The sequence below is a fragment of the Felis catus genome, chromosome B2 (genome assembly GCF_018350175.1).
Source record: "Felis catus isolate Fca126 chromosome B2, F.catus_Fca126_mat1.0, whole genome shotgun sequence".
Classification (NCBI taxonomy): Eukaryota; Metazoa; Chordata; class Mammalia; order Carnivora; family Felidae; genus Felis; species Felis catus.
In genome coordinates, this window is record NC_058372.1 from 63,261,736 (window position 1) to 63,284,240 (window position 22,505).

The 22,505-nt window shown below is 36.4% G+C and overlaps 1 protein-coding gene and 1 long non-coding RNA gene across 3 annotated transcripts in view; one reads left to right on the plus strand and one right to left on the minus strand.

Annotated features, from left to right (window-relative positions):
• LOC109499727 overlaps window positions 1-6,485 on the minus strand; it is a 30,227-nt gene extending 23,742 nt beyond the window's left edge. Inside the window, exon 1 of the long non-coding RNA XR_002157195.3 lies at window positions 6,110-6,485. This is a non-coding gene — a long non-coding RNA (uncharacterized LOC109499727). The remainder of the gene's footprint in view (window positions 1-6,109) is intronic.
• Window positions 1-21,844, plus strand: part of COL19A1 (collagen type XIX alpha 1 chain) — a 349,696-nt gene extending 327,852 nt beyond the window's left edge. For both annotated transcript variants that reach the window (XM_045057717.1, XM_045057718.1), the window contains exons 50-52: window positions 6,974-7,102; window positions 13,958-14,035; window positions 14,213-21,844. In XM_045057717.1, the coding sequence (XP_044913652.1) occupies window positions 6,974-7,102; window positions 13,958-14,035; window positions 14,213-14,340 (335 nt within the window). In that variant the 3' untranslated portion in view covers window positions 14,341-21,844. The remainder of the gene's footprint in view (window positions 1-6,973; window positions 7,103-13,957; window positions 14,036-14,212) is intronic.
• Window positions 21,845-22,505: the final 661 nt, after the last annotated feature.

A 22,505-nucleotide genomic window follows, 5' to 3' on the forward strand; every position in this document is an offset into this window, starting at 1 on the left:
ATAGGGAAAAATGGATTTTTAAAGGTAATTCATGCTGTTGATTTCAATTTACATTGATCTCTACTAAGCATCTTTACCATGCTCTGACGTGATAGGTCACTAATACTATTGTATGCTGGGTTTTTTTTATTATTTTGAGCTACCAGTTTTCTCTTTATAATTTTAATGTTGCCCTTAAATTTAGAAATCCTTTTTTATTGCTTTTCTTTTTTTGATCCTTGAACCTAGCATCATGAAAAAGTCTCCAAAATTTGCAGTACAAACATTCCCTCTCAACAAGCATTCCTCAAACATCAACTGTCTGAAAAAGGCATCTTAAGGTTTCCAGGGAAACATTGAAAAATATAGAGGCATAGACAGGACCAGCTAATTTGTAGGACTCAATGCAGAATAAAAATGTAGGTGCCCTTATTCAAAAATGGTTATGAATTATAAGAGAGCCACAGCTGGACACTATTCCAAGTGTAGGTAAGCAAGGGGACCCTGTGTGACTGCACAGATGGCATGTCCTTGTACCCAGCCCTGGACACAGGACCTCTAGGATCTCAGATAGCATCCACACATTTAGTAGACATGATCACGGAAAAAAAATGCAAACAAATACGTATTTGAATTGTGATCTAAAATTCTCCTTTAACTCTTAATTTCCATGGGCTCTAATGTCAATTATGTTTTATCTCAGGCAGCTTTAATATGGAACTTCAGTTTCCTAAAAGACTTTAGATTTAGTTTAAGATGTGGAAGGTGTTCATTTTGCATGCCCAGTGGACACTGGATAAAGGCATGGCCCCTGGTAGCCTGCCCCATGCATTCAGCAGACCAGACATGCTCCTTCCACCCACAGAAAGTTTCATGCTGCCCACTTTCAGGCCATTATGGGGTTACTCCTGTGAAGGACTGGCCTTCTGAGGAGAGAGATCAGGAGAATTGGGACACGCTCTCTCTACCTTGGGGCAGGTTGATGTGGCTTGCACTTTCTTCTAAGTCTGTGATCTCCCCCTTTGCTGTCCTGCCCCAACTTCCTGTCAGCATCACTCCCTGCCTTCCAGCAAGCTAAGTAAGAGTGCTGAGTGTCCTCCAAGTCTCCTCTAACTTCTGCCCCATCTCTCCTACCACCTCCCTCAGTCTCTCTCAGCCTGGCTAGGTCCCTCTGAAGTCATACATCTTGGCCTCTAAACCATATTCTTAGGTGGCTCACAAAGAGACTTTTTCCCAAGACTCGTAGACTTTGAGACTCCAAATATTGCTCTTCTCCCTTTATCTCTGTTGGTACCAGTCCAGCACGACTTTCTTCCAAACAAAGTTGTGTCTAAAACCCAGGATTTGGTTATTTAGCACTTTCGTTCATTTGTCCCAAGATTATTCCAGTTCAGTCCATTTAACTTTCCACTTGGAAGTCACTTTTCCATGGCTTCTGAATACCATTTACAAAAAGAAGAAAAAAATACAACTCCATTTTCACAAATCACAGAGCTCCAGGGTCACATTTCTCTCCCTTTCAGAAAGCTTTCTCTATAAAAGCAAAGACTAATCTTCACATGTTACAACAGTTACTGTTAAGCAGCATGCATCTGCCTCCCTCTTAGTCCTTTCACAAGACAGTGGGCTCAGTGGCAGCTAGCGTTTGTCTCTTCCCCATTCACCCCTGCACATCTACAGCCTCAGAGGCAATTCCCTCTCTGCCCAGAAAGTCATAGACTGTCTCTGGGGGCTCAAGGGAGTCCTCCAGAGATCCTGCTCTCCCATTTTATAATCCTGTCAGTAGAGGACCACACTGGAGCCTCTAGTGAAGCCTAGACCAAACCCAAAACTTGGGCTCTCCTCATGGAGCTTTCTATCTCCCTTCAGAGATTCCCAGGTGGCCCCCTCCCACAGACCTCACACTTTGGGCTATTCCCCAGGCCACCAAGCCCTCGTGCAGCCTCCTGATGCCCCAACTTAAACCTACCCATGGTGTTTTCCTACCAACCCCAAGCCCAGGTTTCTGGTGGATCATAACACACAAATATATGCCCAATCTAAAATCAGATTCAATTCCCTATGGCAAATCCTTTTGCAAATAAGATGACAGCACAGAGTGGAGGAAGATGCTGTGTGTCTCAACTTAGCTTTTTTTTTTGGCTTTATGAGGGCTTTGCAGCTACCCACACAAATTAGGATCTTGTCAGATATGAGAAACTTTATTCCTACTATGACACCACCCTGTTATACTTGGGCATTTACATCAACACACAGGAAGAATTTGCCTACCTGTGCAGGAATGTGCACACACATCTGGCTCTCTTGGTTTGTATTTCTACGTCCAAATCCAATATCCAGGAAAGCCCCCTTACCTATGTTTTCTCCACTTTCCAAATATTTATTTCCTATATGTGTGTGCATAGGTATGAATATGTATTAATCCTGTTCTGTTTCAAGTGTAACATCTTCTCATGCATCTCAACAAGTAAGATCCTAATTTATATATGTGTATGTATATACATCCTATAGATATACACATCATCTGATAGATACACATCTTGAAAATATAAATATATCTTTTTAAATATTTTCCACAGCATAGTCTCTATATCTTTCAATTTGCTTCTTTCCACTTCCTTGTTTGGGTCTGTTGTTCAGCTTATAAGATTTCCTTAGTGCCAGTAATCCTTGCTTGTCTGCTTATACAAAAGAGTACATTCTGAAACCCTAATTGAAAGTTATAAGTGAACGGTGGGGCTTGCCAACCATGAGCCTCACTGTAGGATAGCCTAACTGAGCTTTTTAATTGAGAGACCGTCTATTTCATTGTCTTTAAGTCTTTCCTCTTAGCCCAGCTGGATTCCCCAGAGGAAATATTTCCATTTCCTGCCTGGCTGTCAGCATTTGGAGAGCAAAGTAGAAGAATAAGGGTAGGACTAAGCACTAAGCATATAAATGCTCATTTATTCTTCTTGTTTTCAGTTACCTTCAGCTTTTTCCTAAGTTTGAGAAGGAACAACTACCTAGCTGTATAGAGAAAGGAGTTTCTAAGACTACTTCTTAAACAGGCTTTCAGCTAATTCTTATTTTAGTTCTCCCTCCTTTACCACACCTTCAGATGTAACTTGTGTTGCCAATTCTTGAGCCTCTTAGGGATTTTGTGATTTAAAACAGGTTGTTTCTCAGTTTCTAGCATAAAGATTTGGTTTTCTTGAGTCCGCTAAGGCATCTGTCACTCAGCTATCTAGTTCTCGACCTCCAAAATTTTGTTGTGCTGTCTTCTTTCATATTCTCCCCATTCTTGTGCTTTTACATCTTTAAAAAATGCCTTCTTATTGCTTTACAGGGATTCAGGTGCATGTGTTTGTGTTTCATCCACTGTTTTTACCCACAATAACATTTCAATGCAACATGCTTCCAAAAGTAGCAAAGGATTAGGCCAGAAATAAATGTAGCAGTAACAACCTTTGGGTTATGATGAACCACAACATGAATATGAATCCACCAAATGATACTGTGGAACTAACAGTTAAAATGAAACTAGAAAGTAATTATTTAAGATATGAAAGGAAATTACTCTCCTGATATTTTTTGCCCCTTAGGAGAAAACTGTATCTAATTTTGGTTTCCACATTTAAGAGAAGTATGGAAAAGCCCTGAAATAGTAAAGCCAAAAAGTGATTGACAAAACAGATTACCAAGTCTATGAGTAAAAGTTATTTAACCTGAAGGCTAAGAGGTAACAATATGATCAAGTAGATGACTGATTTCCCAAGGGAAATACTCATTAACTACTTTCTGTTTTTATAATAGAATTACAAAAGAAAGTAAGTTGAAGCTGTACAATAAAATGGGCAATTAAACATTTGAGTGGGCATCAGAAAAAAACGATGAATTTCTGTTTCAAAATATTTACAGATTCTGTCTGTGAAATAGAAGGTAGACATGGGCCAGATGACGTCTGAATGACCCTTCACTCTCCCTATAATATAGTTTACCAACACATTAATATTAATGTCTGCATTATGTTGATGAGCCCATTCTTTGAGGAAGGCAAGTCATCGGTCTTTGTTAGAGTGACTGCTCTAGGTTTGCATTGGCAGATAGAATATGTGTTTTGGTTTACGTAAGCTCCTATCTGAATTCTTCAATTTCCTGCCTCGTTAGAAAGCATACCCAAAAACAGTTTAATTGACCAAAGATCACTGAAAACAGAAGAAAGGCAATTAAGAATACAGGTCTTAACAATTTATTTAGAGGCTCAAAAACATATTATTTTAAATTATAGGGCATTAGGATAAGGTTCAGAAGAAGTAATTATCATTTTGCTAAATGACTATTTCTTAGTGTATCTTAAAGCTAGATAATTCACAGCTAGAAGTAACTATTTAAAAGAATTCTGTTTTACTAAAAATATTAAAAACCACCTAAAGCAAATTACTTGTAAATTCAATTCAGACATTAAAGAGGAAAAAAACTAGTACTGTGAATATTTGTGTTTAGACATTGAAGGTATTCAAGGAGATATGTCTCAAATTAAGAAAAATTGTACTGATGGGGCACCTGGGTAGCTCAGTTGGTTAAGTGTCCAACTTTGGCTCAGGTCATGATCTCATAGTTTTTAATCTAGCTATGTTTTTAATCTAGTTATGCTTATATTCTATATGTTAAATGTGAGATATATAAAACATAAACCAAGCAAATTTAAATAAAGAATCCAATGATAGATTGTATTTATAATGGGCTTTGGATTAATTTGCATTAATGATTTCACTAAAATTAATTTCTAAGGTAGTAAAATATTGACTATGGTTTTGAGGAAAAACTGAACTGGACAATGGCCTATGTGGGATTTATAACTAAGAAGTCAATAATAATAAGTGCAATCTTGGAATGATCATTCAAAAACGCAATTCTGAGAAGGAATGTCTTATATTACAGAACAAGTTTTAGTCATAAAATAAAGTTTATCAGCAAATAATCTTTATAGCATATGGGGCTTATAAAACATGAATAGTAGTTGGTATAGGATGAGACTCTCTTTCAGGCTTTCTTTGGGATTCCTGAACAAGAGCACTTAATGCAGAAAGTATAAAATACCCAATACAGGGCTCTGCTTACAGAGGATGTTTAATTAATGTAATTAATGATTTGTCTTGTTTAGGAATTTATTTTAGAGTGAAAATTCTTATCTATATTTTTGCATTTCCATTTTCTTTGAACTTCCTCAGTTTCCAGATCCTTTCAATTTCATGAGTTATTGGTACACTGATGTTCTGTAACAACTCACTTTTATGCAAAGCATTATTGACTTATTAATAAGTGTCTAAGTATAGTATTAATAATTGCATGACACCTGTGCCACCCATAATGATACTTCCATTATAGGAAGTACTCACCTACTTCCTAAGGTGACTGAACTCACCTTATAGAAGCCCCTTTAATCAGTCCTCACTTCCCTCTCTGGATTCTTCCTTTAGGACCTAGATCAGCAGTGTTCACTCACCAAACAGTTCCAGGAAGTTTGGTGAATGAACAAAAGGGCAAATGACAATATGTCCCTTGGGAAGGCAGCATTGCTTTTTGGGGAAGTATTCAATTCATAAAGGTCACATCACTCAACACCTACAAAAGATTGTTATTTTTATTGACATTTCTAAATGTTCTGGATAATTTGTCAACCTCTCATAACTTGTGTGTCTTAGTTTCAGTGTTTTCTTCAGGTTCACAGAAATGTATAAAAACTTTTTATTGTTTCTACTCTGTCTACAAATGGAATTTAGTGAGACCATGCTCATCTGTGCCTTTTTTTCCCTTGGCCCAATCAGCATACTCCCTACTAAAATCATGACTGAATAATGGGACTAACTGGAAATCAAACCAGAAAAAAAGGATAATATTGAGGGTATATAATAGACATTTTTTTTAAAGAGGCAAATTTTAGTGGTTGACAAAGTACAATATTTTCCCAGTATAGAAATCATAGTGAACATGGAGCCAATGACCATTTTTTTCTGTACAAATCTATTAATAATGCAGTTTTATTCAAGGATATAAAGTGTCACATATCCTATGAATTATCTCTTACTGCATAAGAAAATACCTCAAAACTTCAGTAGCTTAAGACAACTAACATTTATAATCTCACATTTTCTGTGGGTCAGGGACTTGAAGGTTGTTTAATTTTGTGGTTCTGGCTCAGAGTCTATAATGAAGCTCCAGTTAGGATGTCAGCCAGGGCTGCAGTCATCTGAAGGCTTGACTGGGGCCGGAAGATCCACTTCCAAGTTCACTCATGTGGATGCTGGCAGGTGGCCTCAGTTCTTCCCAAGTGGGACTCTCTATGGGACTTTTTAAATGCCCTCACGACAGAGCACCTGGCTTTCCCCAGAGTGAGCAGTCTCACTCTGAGCAATCCAAGAGAGAGAGCAGCCAGGAAACCATGGTGCCTTTTATGACTTAATTTCCCTACTTGCATACTGTCAATTCTGCTTTCCTCTACTCATTTGAAATGGAAAGTAACTCCAGCGCAGACTCAAGAATAGGCAGAGCCTAATTCCATTTGGAAAAGAATGTCAGGAATTCATAAACATATTTTAAATGACCACATACATTTACAACATTGCTGGAAAGTGAGTTAAATTTATTATTAAAACCATCTTTTAATATAAACCTAAAATTCTAGCCACAAGTCATTACCAAAGGTTAATTAGATTCCAAGCTAGTGTTTTGTCCAGTAGACTTGCTACATCTCTGAAGCACTGAAAATTCTCAGACCGTCTGATCGGCACAGGTGGTCTTCATTTATATTCAGACAACTTTGTACAATCCAGTTTGTTTGACCAATCAACAAAACAGCTCTCAGCAGTCAGGCCAGTTAGTAAATTAGATGCACTTAAATTGAAAACCAAATAAGACTGTTTTTTGTTGAATTTCATGTAAAAAAAATGAAAAATTTTGATGTAAAAATATTTCTATTACATGCTGTATTTTTTTTCTTTCATAAATGAAGAGAGGATGGCTGTGTTCCTATCTCAGCTCAAGCTGCCAGCAGCAATGTTGGCTGCTCAAGCTCACGGGAGGCCTGGTCCACCAGGAAAGGATGGATTACCTGGGCCACCAGGAGACCCTGGACCTCAAGGTAAGTTTTCAGATATAATATTTATTTACCAGCTTTTTAAAGCTCAGTAGTTAGAACATGTTAATCACACTTAAAGCAAAAATATATGTGTATCTATGTATCTATATAATATATATTATATAGATACATTACACAAACATAGGTAATGAATAAATATAGACTATTTTGTTAATATTTGACATTCTAGAAGTCAATTTTTAACTATTACTATGTCAAGCTTAAAACTGACTAATAATTACCTGCTAATCTAAATGTATTTTGATAATAATATTTGTTATAAGAATAACACCAACAATGTGGGCTTATATATCATTATTTTGTGGGAATCAGCATTGTTTATGACTCCCTATTGATGTAAGTTGGACAACAACAAGAATCATCGTAGTATCTTGAAGAAACTGAGGAAAGGGTCTTATGAGATGCTACTGTAAGTAATGATTTAGGTCCAAGTAAAATTTTGAGAAACGTTAGAATCCTTCTTCATATGGTTTCTAAAAATGTTTAAAGCAAAACTTCACTAAATTGGCAAAAAATTATTGTTCCGCTGATGACAGCTTGACCGAAGACATGATTTTGAACATAGCTTGACTAAAGCTCGCAAGGCCATTTTCTATGAATATGGTTAGCAATTGGCAGAGAGGCCAAATCAGCCCTGTTTAGGGGATCCGCAATTCTGATAAGGAAATTTTAAATCCAGTGAGTACATACCATGAAAGATAAAACCAGGGAAACTCTTCTTCCTGTGTTACCATGGAGGAGCTCAATGATCCTTGAAATAATCAGAAGTTTGTGTAAAGGAGAAAACAGAGGTGAACATCAAAACAACATAGGAATACAGTCCAAAATACTATATATGCAGAGAATTCTTTTTCTTTCAGTAGTTCACTGTCCTTCCTACTGCTTCTCTGTAACATGAGCCTGGTTTTCCTTAGGAAGTGCCCAAGTGATTGACAGGCCCCTCCGCCCCTAAAAGAACAATAACCTTATCTCTAATCACAGGGTCTGTTAGAGTCTTACCCTTCAGTCACAGCTGACAAGGCTTTTGGTTTACTTAGCACAGTGTAAAACAACAGTAGCATCATTCTAGTTCTCCTGAACTAAACAGAATATCCTACCTTTCCCTTAGATCATAGAGAGTTTTGGCCAATAGTTGGAAGACTATGTATAGAATCAGGTGTGGCCTTCTGTGTGTACATGGTTGTGTGGTGGGTATTTTCTTACCTTTCACTAGTTGGGTCTGTTCTGAAGTCATAGTCTATGAACCTGAAACAAAGAGCTTGATGGGTGATGTTTCAAGCCACGTGATGGATAAGAACTGTTAACACCAAGAGCAGAAAAAATATGGACTGCTGTTTCAAACAGCTGTAGTTTGAGAAGACAAGAACATAGAAAAATCTGAATTATCGAGGAAAATAGTTCTGGAACTGGAGTCACCTATCCACACAAATACCTGTGTCCAGGCTCCCTCCCCATGGGAAGGCCCATCTGGAAGACTCAGTCAGAAGCAATGCAAAGTCAGCCATGTCAGTGAAGCTTTTGGAAAAAGACTTCTATTCACCAATCTACTTACCTTCCCTTTGGCAGAAGATTTCTGTGGGATCTATTTTACTTAAGAAATCTTCTAGACTACTTCTACTCCTGATAAGGCTTTTGGGTGCAATGCTTGAATTGAAAGGACTTCCCCACATGATTTCCAACTTTTTTAAAACCGGCATTTAGTCAAATTGACAAAACTTGTGCTCGTCCCTGAGCACATATACCTAAAATTGACAAAACTTGGTGTCCCACTGTGGAGTTTCTGGTAACAGACAATATCTTTGTAACTCAGGTGCCTCCTCAAATTTCATATGATAGCTCCTTTTTAGTATTTGTTAAATTTGCTAGAAAGGCAGCAGAAAAATACAACTTACATAAAATGGGTTCATTTTTAAGGAATATTTGCCTATAGTCATGCTATGCTGATAAAGCCACCAAGAAATCTTGCTGTAAAAAAGAAAACAAGAGGTGCCATTTGATCTTTGGTGTCTCTCCAAGGGTTCATAAGTAATTGAAGGGTTTTTCTCTGGGAGAGAAATGGACATGAAGTGTTGAGAAGATGAAGTTCAAAGTTTTGCTGTGCCTGATTTAAAAGTTTTCTCCAAAAGAAAAGAAACAAAATGCATATAAAACTGTTACCCTAGTATCCATTGCAGGCATCAGATGCTGTTGGCTGAATTAGTCCTCTTCGTGACACACCATGATTGAGTTTGAGAAAAGAAGGAAGTGAGAAATGCAGCACAGAAAGGGAAAGAAAGTGTGGGCACCAAGCACAGCACAGCGTGTTCTGCCCACTCATGGATTCCGGTTGATGGTGGCTCTTCTGAAATTTCCAAGAGACTTTTTTTTCAGTATTTTTTTAGGAAAGAAATCCATTTTCACTTAAAATGAAGTGGTCTGGGGGCACCTGGGTGGTTCAGTTGGTTAAGCATCTGACTCTTGATTTCAGCCCAGGTCATGGTCTCAAGTTTCATGAGATCAAGCTCTGCACAGGGCTCTGCACTGACAGTAAGGATCCTATGTAGGATTCTTTCTCTCCTTCTCTCTCTGCCTCTCCCCAGCTCATGTTCTCTTTCTCTCTCTTTCAAAAGTAAATAAACTTTTTTAAAAAAATAAATCAACTGGTTTGTATTGGAATGTGTATGTAGAATGAGTGCTTTGCCATTTTACTATTTTAAGAGCAAGACAGAAATTTAAAGGGGTCTGCCGAGTTTCCCATGTCTGTCCTGAGAAGTAGGAGACGTGCAGAGAGCAATAAGAAGGTTGATGCGTATGTTCAACTAGTATGTTAAGTACTCCATCCTAGTTAAAAAAAAAAAGGGAGGTAATTCTCCTACCGTGATTCGGATAATGAAAACTTGTGGATCCTCTTTTGGTGCCCTGGTCTTCTTGCAGTGAAAATAGAAACCACCATGATTCTGAGTTGAGACACTTCATTTGCATTTTCCCTGAATCCCCAAAGAGGGTGATTGTTGACGTCTTTTTAATTCAAAAGCATTTCCAGACAGATTTATATCTTAACCATCCCGTGGGATTCAGATGATTGCCTCCCCTCTGCACACTGAGAGAACTTTTCTTGGTGTTCATTCCCACCTCAGATCTGTGGTGTAGGGCCTGATTGCTTGTGCACCAGGGGTGAGCAAGGATGTGCCACACTAGGATCAGAGAAGCCTGAGTGGCATGATCCAGCTGGGTTTCCATATACAAACAAGAGAAGCGAATATTCCTAACAGATCTTATCCTCCTGGGCAAGTTTTATGAGAAAGAAATTTATTTAAACTTTTTCCAAATCCAACTGATTCTCCACCTGTGTGAAAATTCTGAAGGGCAGATGCTACACTTTAAAGCCCTATTCATTTCAGAAAGAACCCCACCCTGTGAGTAGATGTGGAGTTAGCAGGAGGAAACAGATCCAGCCACTCCATGTGTCCCCCATCCATTTTGAAAAGACACTATTGGGAATGGTTGTTCTCACGTTTGAACTTTTAAAGCTTTGCTGTTACTGGTTTATAATGAAGAAAGCCTTCTGTTACTTGTCAGCCAGTGACCCACAGCATAGTTCATTTGACTGATACAGATTTGACCTTTCAGATTTTGTAGCGGTAAGGGCCTTAGGAAATGGGAGGCGTGTGTGGCAAAATCACTGAGGGGCACTGTAGTCAGTGAGTAGGCTGGGACCGAGGAGGCTGGATAGCTTGTAAGGTGTGCTGCAGGGCCCCACATGAAGAATTGTTCCCCCCGCCAAAATGTTGGAAACACTTCATGGCTCCATTTGTCCAGTACGCGTACAGATGCACAGCTGGGGGTGACACAGAAATCTCTGCTGAAAATACATGAAGTCTATCATCCAAACTACAACAAGCACCAGGTTTCTTGAATGACTACTATATCTAGATGCTGTAGATTAGGACACTTCTTTGTTTTCTTTTCCTACATAAGTTACAATGATATCACACTGTCACCTGCAGTTTTATAGGCCATGAAAATACATATCCATTGACAGAGCTGCCTTTTATTTTTCTCCAAATTTCAAGAGAGGCCTAAAGGGGTAAAAAGCTTAATTCTAGAAAACAGGAAAGCTCTTATGGACTTTATTAGCATTCCTATCTGAAGTTTTGTTGTGAAATAATTATAAAGTAAGACCCTATGGCTTTAAGGCAGCCTTCATAAGAAACTAGCTTGAGACCTTATTAGGAAATATGAGAATAAAAGCTCTCATGTGCTTGTACAATTCAACAGCAGTAGTAGATAGTTACTAACCTAATGAACTGAGAGCTTTGTACAAATAAATCATTGCATTTGACAGGAGAAATGTAAATGTTACCCTATTATATAAATACACGAATTACTGTTTCTTGTTTTGTGATACTATATGCCCTGAAATCCACATGGAAAAATAAATTTTTGCATTATATTAAAATATGATAGCTGAATTTGAATTTGTAGGTTTTAGCAGATATGGTCTCCATTTGGAATTGTGTTACAGTCTTGTTAATACACTTCATAATTAAAAGTCATAATGTTTTTTCTTTCTTCCTCATTTCTTTAGCCTGTGGTCTTAAGCACTTACTGAAATAACTTAAGGGTCAACTTTTCAATCTTTCATAATAGACCAGGATGAATATACCTCATGTAACAAATGTTATTTTACTGTAGAAATGTCTAAATAATGGAATTGGAAGAGTGCTTTCAAATGACCCTAACTATAAGCATTCTTCCTTGTTGTTCAAACAAATTAAATGAAAGTCACTTATATAAAAGAAATTCTGGTAATATTCAAAATTTGAATATGTATCAACTTAAAATATCATGCCACATGTTCCAACCACTATTATTTCTCAAATCTAGGATTGTATTGAATATCTATAACAGTTTTCAGGTATAAACGTATGAAAATTTCCCACTGGTTGTATTTCCAATATGCATCTCAAAATATGTTCAAATTACTTACTGTTCAATTACTTACTTCTTTTCCACTGTTTTCACATTTATGATCTTGTGATACCTCCAAAGTCAAAAAATAATGGTGTGGGGATTACGTTGCTAATATTATTTCATTTATAATGTATATACTGCATGGTCAATGAAAAATGAAGATGGTAACCCCAAAACTGATGTCTAATTCTCAAATTATTGGAAATAATTTCTTTTACATACTGCTCATAGAAAACATTAAAATTTCTCCTCTTACTATATTTTGCTGTAATAATACACCTTTACAAAAAGGCACAACTAGGTCAGTACCTACTTTTCCTACTGAGATACTCTCCTTATTATCTTTGTTGTATGTTTGCATGTTTCTGCATGACAGCTTTGTTCATTTAGGACTAAGAATTGTCTTTAAGTTGTTGTTTAAGTATGGAAAGTTGGAAATGAAACTATTCACCATCATCGTGAAACTCTTATAGCCACAAAACCTTTTCATCAAACAAAGACTTACATGGATGCCAATATACAAAACACAGATAAAAAGTGTTTTATGCCATTTATTTATTTATTTATTTATTTATTTATTTATTTATTTTACAATTTGATCTCTCTTGTTTTAAGTACAGTTGACACAACAATGTTATGTTAGCTTCAGGTGTACAACATAGTGATTCAGCAAGTCTCTGCATTATGCTGTTCTCAGAACAAGTGTAGCTACCATCTGTCACCATATAACACTGTTACGATACCATTGACTATACTCACTATGCTGTACCTTTTATTCCTGTGACTTACTCTTTCCATTACTGGAAGCCTGTCTCTCCCATTCCTGTCCACCCATTGTGCCCATTCTCCCACCCCTCCTACCACTAGCAACCATCTAGAACCTACCTCTAGAACCAGTTTGTTCTCTGCACTTATAGGTCAGATTCCACTTTTGTTTGTTTAGTTATTTATTTGTTTTGTTTCTAATATTCTACATGTAAGTGAAATCATGTGGTATTTGTCTTTCTGCTTTATTAAAGCAGAGATAAGGGCTCCCAGAGGCATAAATTCCTCTGCATTCGTCTAGCTCAGGTGACAACAAGTACAATCAAGAATAAGAATGATTTTATCTTAATATGTATACAGATCTTAGACCTAGTTCATTTTGGTTAAAGAATCTTAAATTGATGAAGTGAGCTTAGATGAATCCCTTAATGTCCTTGCTTTCTAAAGAACTACTGGGACACCTATGTTAAAACACGAGGTTGCTGTTTTAACTTTCCTTAGAAAGCATGTAATGTTGTTACAGTAAGTAATTTGAACAAAGACCTGATTTGTCCTCTCCCGACTTCTGAGATTGATGGATTTACATAATACTCGCACTCTTACTGTCATTTATTAAAATCATGAATTTTTGTTCCTTTCATTCCCTTTAATTCTTGGACTAAGGTCCACATTCTTGTTGTCATATCATCTTGTCCTCATATTAAGCATACCCTTTCAGTACACTTCTTATATTTAGCCTGTACCCACCCCCCAGTCAGAATTCTTATTGGAAAGGTTCACGCACCTTTTCATAACTATTTGAAAGATGATATGAATGATTGATTTGAGTTACTTAGGTATCATTTTCAGTGCCAAAAATCTCACCGTCCATAGTTTGACTAGCTGGAACTTGTACAGTAGCTGCATATTTCTAAGATCCTCGTTGCCTATTGCACCTAGTCTGTTTGACTTGTAAGCCTAAAATGATGATAATGCAAAACAGATAGCCAATATGCTATTTATGTTAAGTGAAGGAACAACATAAATACTATAGACTAAGAACATGATTCTTGCACGCGCTCTGTTGCCATAGAACACTCTTACTTCTTGTGTCTCTCTTTTTATGTATCTCTCATTTAGGCTACCGAGGACAGAAAGGAGAAAGAGGGGAGCCTGGAATTGGGCTTCCAGGGAGCCCGGGTCTTCCTGGGACTTCAGGTAATAGTGATATTATCTTCACAACACAAGCAAGCCTCTAAAAACAGGAACCACACCTTCTCGCCTGTGGCCCATATATGTTGCTACAGGTGAAGTTGAATGACCCGTGTTGGTTGGAGTGAGGGAGGAAGAGCCATAAGTGATCTGCATTCTGATGGGGGTCTTTTATTTCATTAGCTCCGGGTTTGCCAGGCTCACCAGGTGCCCCAGGTCCCCAGGGCCCCCCAGGACCTAGTGGAAGATGTAATCCAGAAGATTGCTTCTATCCTGTGTCTCATGCCCGTCAGCGGACAGGTGGGAAATAAACACACCTGAGGAAGACTTGGCATTGGAGCTATCGTAATACTATCAAACCCTCATGATATATGGGTGGCTTTTTTTATTTGTTTTTGGTAGGCCAGACATTAAAAACAATTGGAATCCTATTCTTATAGTAATTGGGATATCAGCATTTTTAGCTTTTCCCAAATTCATTCCATATGTTTTGCTTCACCACTGCTATGATTTTCATTCAGGATCTTCTATGAAAAACACAAGCAAATCTTGTCATTAGTTCTTCTTCTAGATGAAATTACATCTTATGATTTAGTAGGCTGATGGTGATGTACATTTTCTAGTCTCATCAACTTGTATTTGGCCTTTGATTTCTGAATTTTAAAGTTTCAGACTTAAAGTTTTCTTGGGGCTTACATTTACCATCATTGCTAAAGATTTCAACTTTTTTGACATACTGCATTGCTTCTGCTCAATGTTTTTTGACTACATTTTGTAGCCAAAGAATACTTGTACCACCTTATATCCATCCTGCTTATGTGGAGAAATAGGTAGGCGATAAGAGCTTCACTTCATAACTCATTTTGGAAGAAACCCAGGAGGCTATTTTATCAGGGAGCCCAAAACCTACCATAGCCAACTACTGAAATGATTTTGTTAATTCTGTATAATGAGCTCAGTTCAAAGCAATCACCACTGGCATGAATACGTACTGCATGAAAAGAGGGGAACAAAGTCCAATTGTACAAGAGTTCCACAAGAAAAGCCCAACACTGCAGTCTCTTCACTGAGTTTCTCATTTGGGAAACAAAAGGCTGTTTTCCCTAAGACGTGTTTGATGGTGAAGGCATCAAGCTGTCTTTGGTACCTTTGAAGCTAAATGGCCTAGCAAGGTCTTTGGGCCCTTGTATCCATTATCGGTTCCAACCGGATCATTCTCAGATTTTAAGACAAGAACTGGCCATCAGAACAAAGGACGGGATTTGTGGCACTTGGGAAAGAAACCCCTTGGCCTAGAGGATGATTGTGTGGTGTCTGCAGATGTGTATTGAGGAGGTGACGCCCAGAAGCTCTTATGGAGAAACTGTTCTCCAGAGGCTGCGGAAAGAGGTACAGGGCGGCAAAGGAAAGCCATGGGACCGGATATGCAAGTAGCACTCAGACCAAAGAGTTAGCAGTAACTTCAGGGGAAACAACAGGCACTGTAAAGACCATGTCCTCTGACAGGGAATGACGGTACAGTGATCACCAACCCAGATACTTACTGAATGCTATTTTTATTGCCTAGCCGTCCATTATTTTGAGAGGCTGAAGACAACTGATTTTCTAAAACATTGGACATGAGGATGTTGCCGAAATCTAAGTAGTGGGTCCCACAGATGCTGTGAGCAGGATACCCAGAGTCCTCCTGCCACGGAAATGAGGCCCCATCTCTTCAAACAGCAGTGCAGATTCCAGTTTGGCTAAAACAGGCTAGAATGGTTGCTTTTACGTATTAATTGAAAAATGAATTTAGAAAGGTGAGCCCACTGAAATTGGAAAAACCTGTGAACGGGGTTGTGTAGGGAGGCTTTTGTTCAAATGCACCCATGATTTGAACTGGTTTTCGTTATAGATGAACGAACCGCTGGTCAGGCCCTGTCTACATGGCTGTGCGTACATACAGCCTTCTAGCTATTTCGTATCGAATTATGTTGTATATTTAAATCCCAAGTTTGTTTCTTTTATTCTCTGAGGTTATTTTATTTATTTCAAATGCTTTTAACTTTAAATTGATTTTCTTCTTCATTTTCTTTCCTGTGCAATACCTACAATGGTGCTGTGTTTTAGACTTACACAATTGGAATATACATTTGCATTTTCTTAGTAAAATGATACTTTATCCCTCCAAAAAATGTATACAGATCCAAAATCTGGTGCTATGTGTATATCTTGAGCTTTTAATTTGTTGAACTTTAATTTTTTGAATTTTCTAAAAGCTTACAACTCCTCTACCGCTCCTTAATGTACTTGAATTTGTCATGAAGCTACACATTTTATATGTTTTCAAGGATTATTTTTTCACATTGATTAATAGGTTGTTTATCCTTTTGCCTCTTTGCTAATCCAGAAGTACTTACTTTGGTGTTTTCATGTCTTCATGAACTTTTTTTTGCTGATGGTGATCAATGTATTTTTCTTTGTTTTCTTTGAGTCTAACATATGCGTAAAAAGACTCAGTTCATTTTCTTGTTTTATAAATTCTGTTCATTTTTATTCCACAGAATATGTCATGCATCTTTCTTACAAATTGTATATTTAGGAACCTTTCTTTTTTTAAGTTCCGTTAATGCTGAGCTGGTTTATTCCTGTTTCAAGAATTTGGATTTATTCAGGTGATTTAAGGGGTATGGGGAATGTCATGTCATATGATGCGTATTACAAAGTAGAGTTCATTGATTCAAGCCCATTTTTTTTATAACTGCTGCATGACTTAATCTACCTTTGGCATAAGTAGAGAAATGGGACTGTGTCCACATAGAACGAGCCCCTCTCACCCTACTGTATCATTTACCTGCCAACGCTTGTTCTTGTCTCACATGATCTGCAACCAAGAGTGACGAGAATGGCTGGGCCCAGCTAATACACCAAATGAAGTGGACGTATGGCAATTGCCTAATTCCCTTAATATTAATAAAGTGGATAATTAAGGCCTCAAAGTAGGGTGGGAAATTTTCCCCTAAATAACTTGGTGGTTGCAAACTCTCTTACATCATTATATTCCATTCCAAAGCATTTGTTATTTGTTTACTTTCAGAAGATGTCAGTAGTGTCCACAGCAGGGAAGAAGAATTACCAGATGTCCTGAATTAGCTCTTGTTTAGACTCCAGAGTAATTATAGGTCATGATGACAGTTAGTAATTAAAACTGGGTTTGCTCTATATAAGTATGTTTGGATTCCAGTGTAACAGTTTATACCAAGATCAGTTAACACTTTCAGATAGAAATCTTTCCATGCAAAGAACAAGATATGATTTCAATTAATATTCATAGCCTTTGGAATCTAAAGAAAAAGGAAGAATGATTCATGAGTGTGTTCATTGTTCCTTCCTATTGAGGACATTAACTATTTTTTACTAACCATAAGAGAAACACAGCCAGTCTTAACCTTTGAAATCTTTCACCATGTGATCACAGTAATTTAATGACTTTAACCCCATATGCTTATTTCTCTATTTCATGACGTTGTTGAAATACAATTTTTGTCACTTATTGTAGAGATTAAGTAATTATCTTAAGATATGTTGTAAAAAATGTCATTTGATGTTTGGATTATAAAATATTTTTTTATGAATATGTTTTAGGAGTTAAATAAGATTTAGCTTTTCTGCAGTCTTTCTCATCTGTTGAAAACCTGTGATATACCTCCTTTTGTCCACAAGATGGTGTTTAAAGCAATTTGAATCGGAAGAACTGAACAGACTTGCAGAAATACAAGGCTAGAAACAGTTTAGTGGACAACTAAATCAGACCCTTGCCTTTGCACTTGATTTTTTTTTTACTTTTGTAAATAATTTCTTATTAATTTGTGTTTTGTTCATTTGTTTTGTTAATTTATATTCTTCCTCATTTTAAGTATCTTTATGAAGAAGGCACAATAACTTTTGACTCCTTGGCTATTTAGATTTTGTTTCTTAAGTGGATTTATATACCTGGTTAACTTGCAACTTTACTATTTGTAACTTTAGTTTGTATTCTACCCTTATACTTTAGTGATTAACATGAAAACACCTAAATACCCATCCTACTTTTTAGATAGAATACTCTCTTTTGACAGAAGTAAAAAGCATTTAGCTTATCACGAGAAGTAGACCATTTATAAAATTACACAACGTCTGAATCTCCTTATCATTCAAGGTACTTAACATTTTTTAATTTAACGATTAGAGTTGTATAATGTTTATATTTTTCTAGAAATATATCCCTATTTACAAAAGATAAGGAATGCTATTTTTCAAATTACCATTTTAATTTTCCTAAACACTAGTAATAATACCCTGAGACTGAGAATTTCTAGGTTAAATTATGTGCTTAAGTTTTTTCAGTGAATTCTCAGAATATTTTGAAGATTAGTTCATTGCTTTTGTTCTTAATTTTTTTTTCACATTGCCTGTGCTCACCTTCTTAAGACACACAAGTGTTTATTGTTCTCGCTTCCCAATGTTCTTTTTTAGTACTTTAGTGTTAAGGGATATACTCCCTCCCCTTACCTCTATTATACCTTTTCCTCTCACAGAGACTACCCAGGCTTCTAAGAGGAGGAAATGAGGAAAAGAATTGAATTTGTATCTTTTATGCCTTGGTACTTCTAAGTGACTTAGCCCATTGAATTCATTTACTAGTTGGCTGGCAGTGGGAGCATTAATTTTTTTTTTTTTTAATTACTAACAGACTCAGGAAACAAGACACATGGATGTCTTCAGTTTTACTGTGTGCTGTAGCTGGAGCTATACTCAAACATTTTACTCGACAAAATCATGCCAGACTAACTGGTCAGTTTAAACTGAGTGAAGAACCAGTTGAGCACCGAAAAAACTCACTCAGACAAGCAGACCCAGAACAGCAAAAATTTACCTCATAGATAGGTCAGGTTTATAAAACCAAAGCTAAGTCTAAGAAAATTAAATGGAAAAACTTTCATGTTCAGATAATAGAAGATTGAGTGATACATGGTACAACTCAAGGAGTTAGCTACTTGCTTCATGAATTTGTCAAAAGTGAATTCTAATAAAGTAGGATATTTCATTACACTTATGGGGTAGTTCAATGAGAATTAAGTTTATCAGACGGGTGTGTGCCATTTGACCATAATAAGCTTATGGGTGTAAAGATGCTAATTAACTTACAATTTTTTTTATTTTTCATTTTGCTGTATTATTTAAAGTATATTTTAGGGATAAATATTTTTCAATGTATTAATTGTATTTAAATTCAGATTGTCTTATGGCATATTTTATAACTATTTATTCTTAAAATACTATTTAGGGTATATTTGTTCCCCATTTTGTTCTCTAGCTTACCTCATCCAACTATTTAAGATTTCATTTGACATATTCAAGTTAAGTGGAATGGCACCAGTTTCATTCCAAATCCCACTTGGATATAATGCTTTGAGGCCTTGATTCCTATATGTTCATGATACCTAATGAGCTTTTCGCTTATCTTAGCAATAAACGATTTGACCCTAAATCAGGGAATTCTAAGGTGCAGTTATTAACATCATTTCTACTCTTCCCCACTTTTTGTGGCTGAAGCTCCATACCTCAGCTCCATTCTGCTAGGTCTCAACCACATGGATGCCCCCAAAAAGCACTTACATACCAAGTGTGAGCCACACAGATGTCCAGGGAACCTGTAATTGAACTATTGCAGGGCTCATGTTTATACCATGCTAGAAATTATGCTTTTGTTTGCCATAAGAATCAGTGCTTAGCTCACAATAATTAAGTTTATTACCCAGCTCCCTGGCAGCTCATAAAAAGCCTGGTCTAATGATTGCGAATAAGAATAATAAGCAGAAACAAGTCAGAGAGCAATCCGTCCTTTGCAGCTTTTGTCCCACAAAGTGATCTTCTCACTAAAATCACTTAAGACTCATTGATATAGAGGGGTCTGAGCAAGATGAGAAATATCACAGTTAACTTTTATGACAAATATAAGCTCTTACATCATTAGTGATAAGGCAATAGGCAATAAGTTAAATACATAGCATGTTTCCTCAACAGAGATTAATCACATCAAAATATGCCAGTGGATTTTTATGTTTGCTTAGACTGGAAAATGATTTACATAGTTCTTAACTATTCTCGCCTTCAGGTCCCCTTATGACGTAATAAATTAACCAGGTGCTCTCTAAGGAATATTCTTAAGTCTTTTGACATACACATTTTCAACCTGGAGGACAAAGACAAATTCAAATAAATGTTGAAAAGAAAGGTAGTTTCTTGAACCCAATTGCCCTCATTTGTTCTCTCTCTCTCTCTAGTTATTTTTAGAAAACTTGAGAGTAAGATGTAAAAGCATGTTAAGGAGAAAGTTAGCATGGGTTGCCATTTATTAAGACTAAAAATATGATCAGTGTCCTCTTTCTGATGTCTGGATCTAACAAATATGTTACACTTCCCCTAGTTAATCATTTAAAGAGCATTTGAGCATGTGTATTTATAGTCATACATTACAATGGATAACCAATTTTGATTTAATATTTACTGAATTATATGCATTTAATACTGTCATGTCCCAGATCATAAGCTCACTAAAAAAGATGAAGTACACAATTGAAAAGCATTTGTTTTACTCAGTGAAACAAAAGGACTCGACCTATATTACTGAGCACAAATATTCTTTATTAAAGATATTTAAAACCATTTATGTCCATTGCAAAATTTGTAAATGGCAAAATCACTAGTTTGCTAATTTTTTCTTATTAGTACATTTTCACTCTTTTTGTCAGTACTAACAGAAAAAAAAAGCAATTCTCTTGGTATTTGGTATAATTTTATGTATTTTTAGTGATCTTCTCCCTATTTTGGTTTATTTTAAAATTCAGGGATATTATATGTCAGAAACTGTCATAGCCAAAAAATCAAATAATAGTCAGAGGTGATCTTCAAAACTAGGGATCTATATTAGCTTATTTCAGGTGGCAAATAAATCAGATCTTACTAATGATGTTTAAGCATAGCAATATTCGTTTAGACAGATTGACATATAAAGTGCCTATAATCGAATCAATCACATAACTCATATGACTACTCATTCATATTCTTCTGCTACTCAGAAGTCACTTATCCCAAACCATGCCAGTGAATTTATGTGCTCAGTCAACCTGGAAAGTGATTTCCATAGTTCTTAACCAACCTGTCAGGTATTGGGGATGAAAATCATATCATAATGCCATAGAAGCACTGACTAGAATTAAATCAGAAATCATTTGCCCTTGAGTAACATGCCAGTTTGCAACCAACCTTAATTATTCACAGACTCTTCTCTCAGTGAGTGCTCTAGGTGACACTTCACCCAACTTTTAAAAATATCTCAAAGAGGCTTGGAAATTTCTATTTTGCTAGAGAGAGCTATTTGGCTTAATTAAATATTTATCAACTCTAACTTTCATAGAAAGAATTTGCTGGATGCTTTTCTTTGCAATTTCTCAGACAAGTATTTACTGCTTCTGTAAGCTATTTCACTTAACTGAATTTACAATGGATTGTTCCCACCATTTGGAATGTGCTAGTTTTGCATAATCTATTTGTTAAGTGGTTGTTTCCAGTATCGCTTGTGGTATCTGTGGAGCTTGTTGTACAGCCTTTTATATATCAAGTTTGTAAAACAGTTGAATGATCTGCTCTTTGAAATTTTATTTTTTAAAAATTTTCTTATGAATACAATATTATAGAACTGAGAAACATATTTATTTGGTTATCTAATTTTTCTTTTGTTGTATTTAATTACATCACTCTGGTTAAAATAAAACAATCTTTGTGAAAAGACAAGGCAACTTCTTTGTATTTATTTGATTAGATGTTGCAGTACCTCAAAAGGTTTGCCATTTATATGAAGATGATTTTAAGTAATTATAACAGATATCTCTATTTCCAAGAATTATTTATTCCACAGGAAGGAAAAGCATCCTTCTCAGTGTGTAAATGGCACTGATTTATGTAGCCAAGTTGGAATCATTCTCCTTAAGCAATGCATGCTCAAGGCACAGAACTAGATGCTGTAAGCAGATTTAAAGAAATCCAAATACAGGAGGGGAACGCCTGGCTGGTTCAGATGGAGGAGCATGCAACGCTTGATCTCGGGATTGTAAGTTCAAGCCTGATGATGGGTGTATAAATTACTTAAATAAATACATAAATCTTAAATAAAACATAAATCCAAATACAGATTACATAATGATTGATTTGGCCAAACAAATAGGGCTAATATTTTTGAATGTATAACAAGTACATGTGAGAAAAATTGATATCAAAGATCCTGTTAGGGCTTATGCCCCCATGACTTGAGAAAATTGAATTCCATAAACTAACTGAAGATATTGACTGTTTTGAGCACTGCGCTATGCCCCGGGGAGAAGTTACTCACATGCACTGTGACATAAAATTAATATAGTAAGTCTGATCAATAGTTTATAGAAATGTCTATAAAACA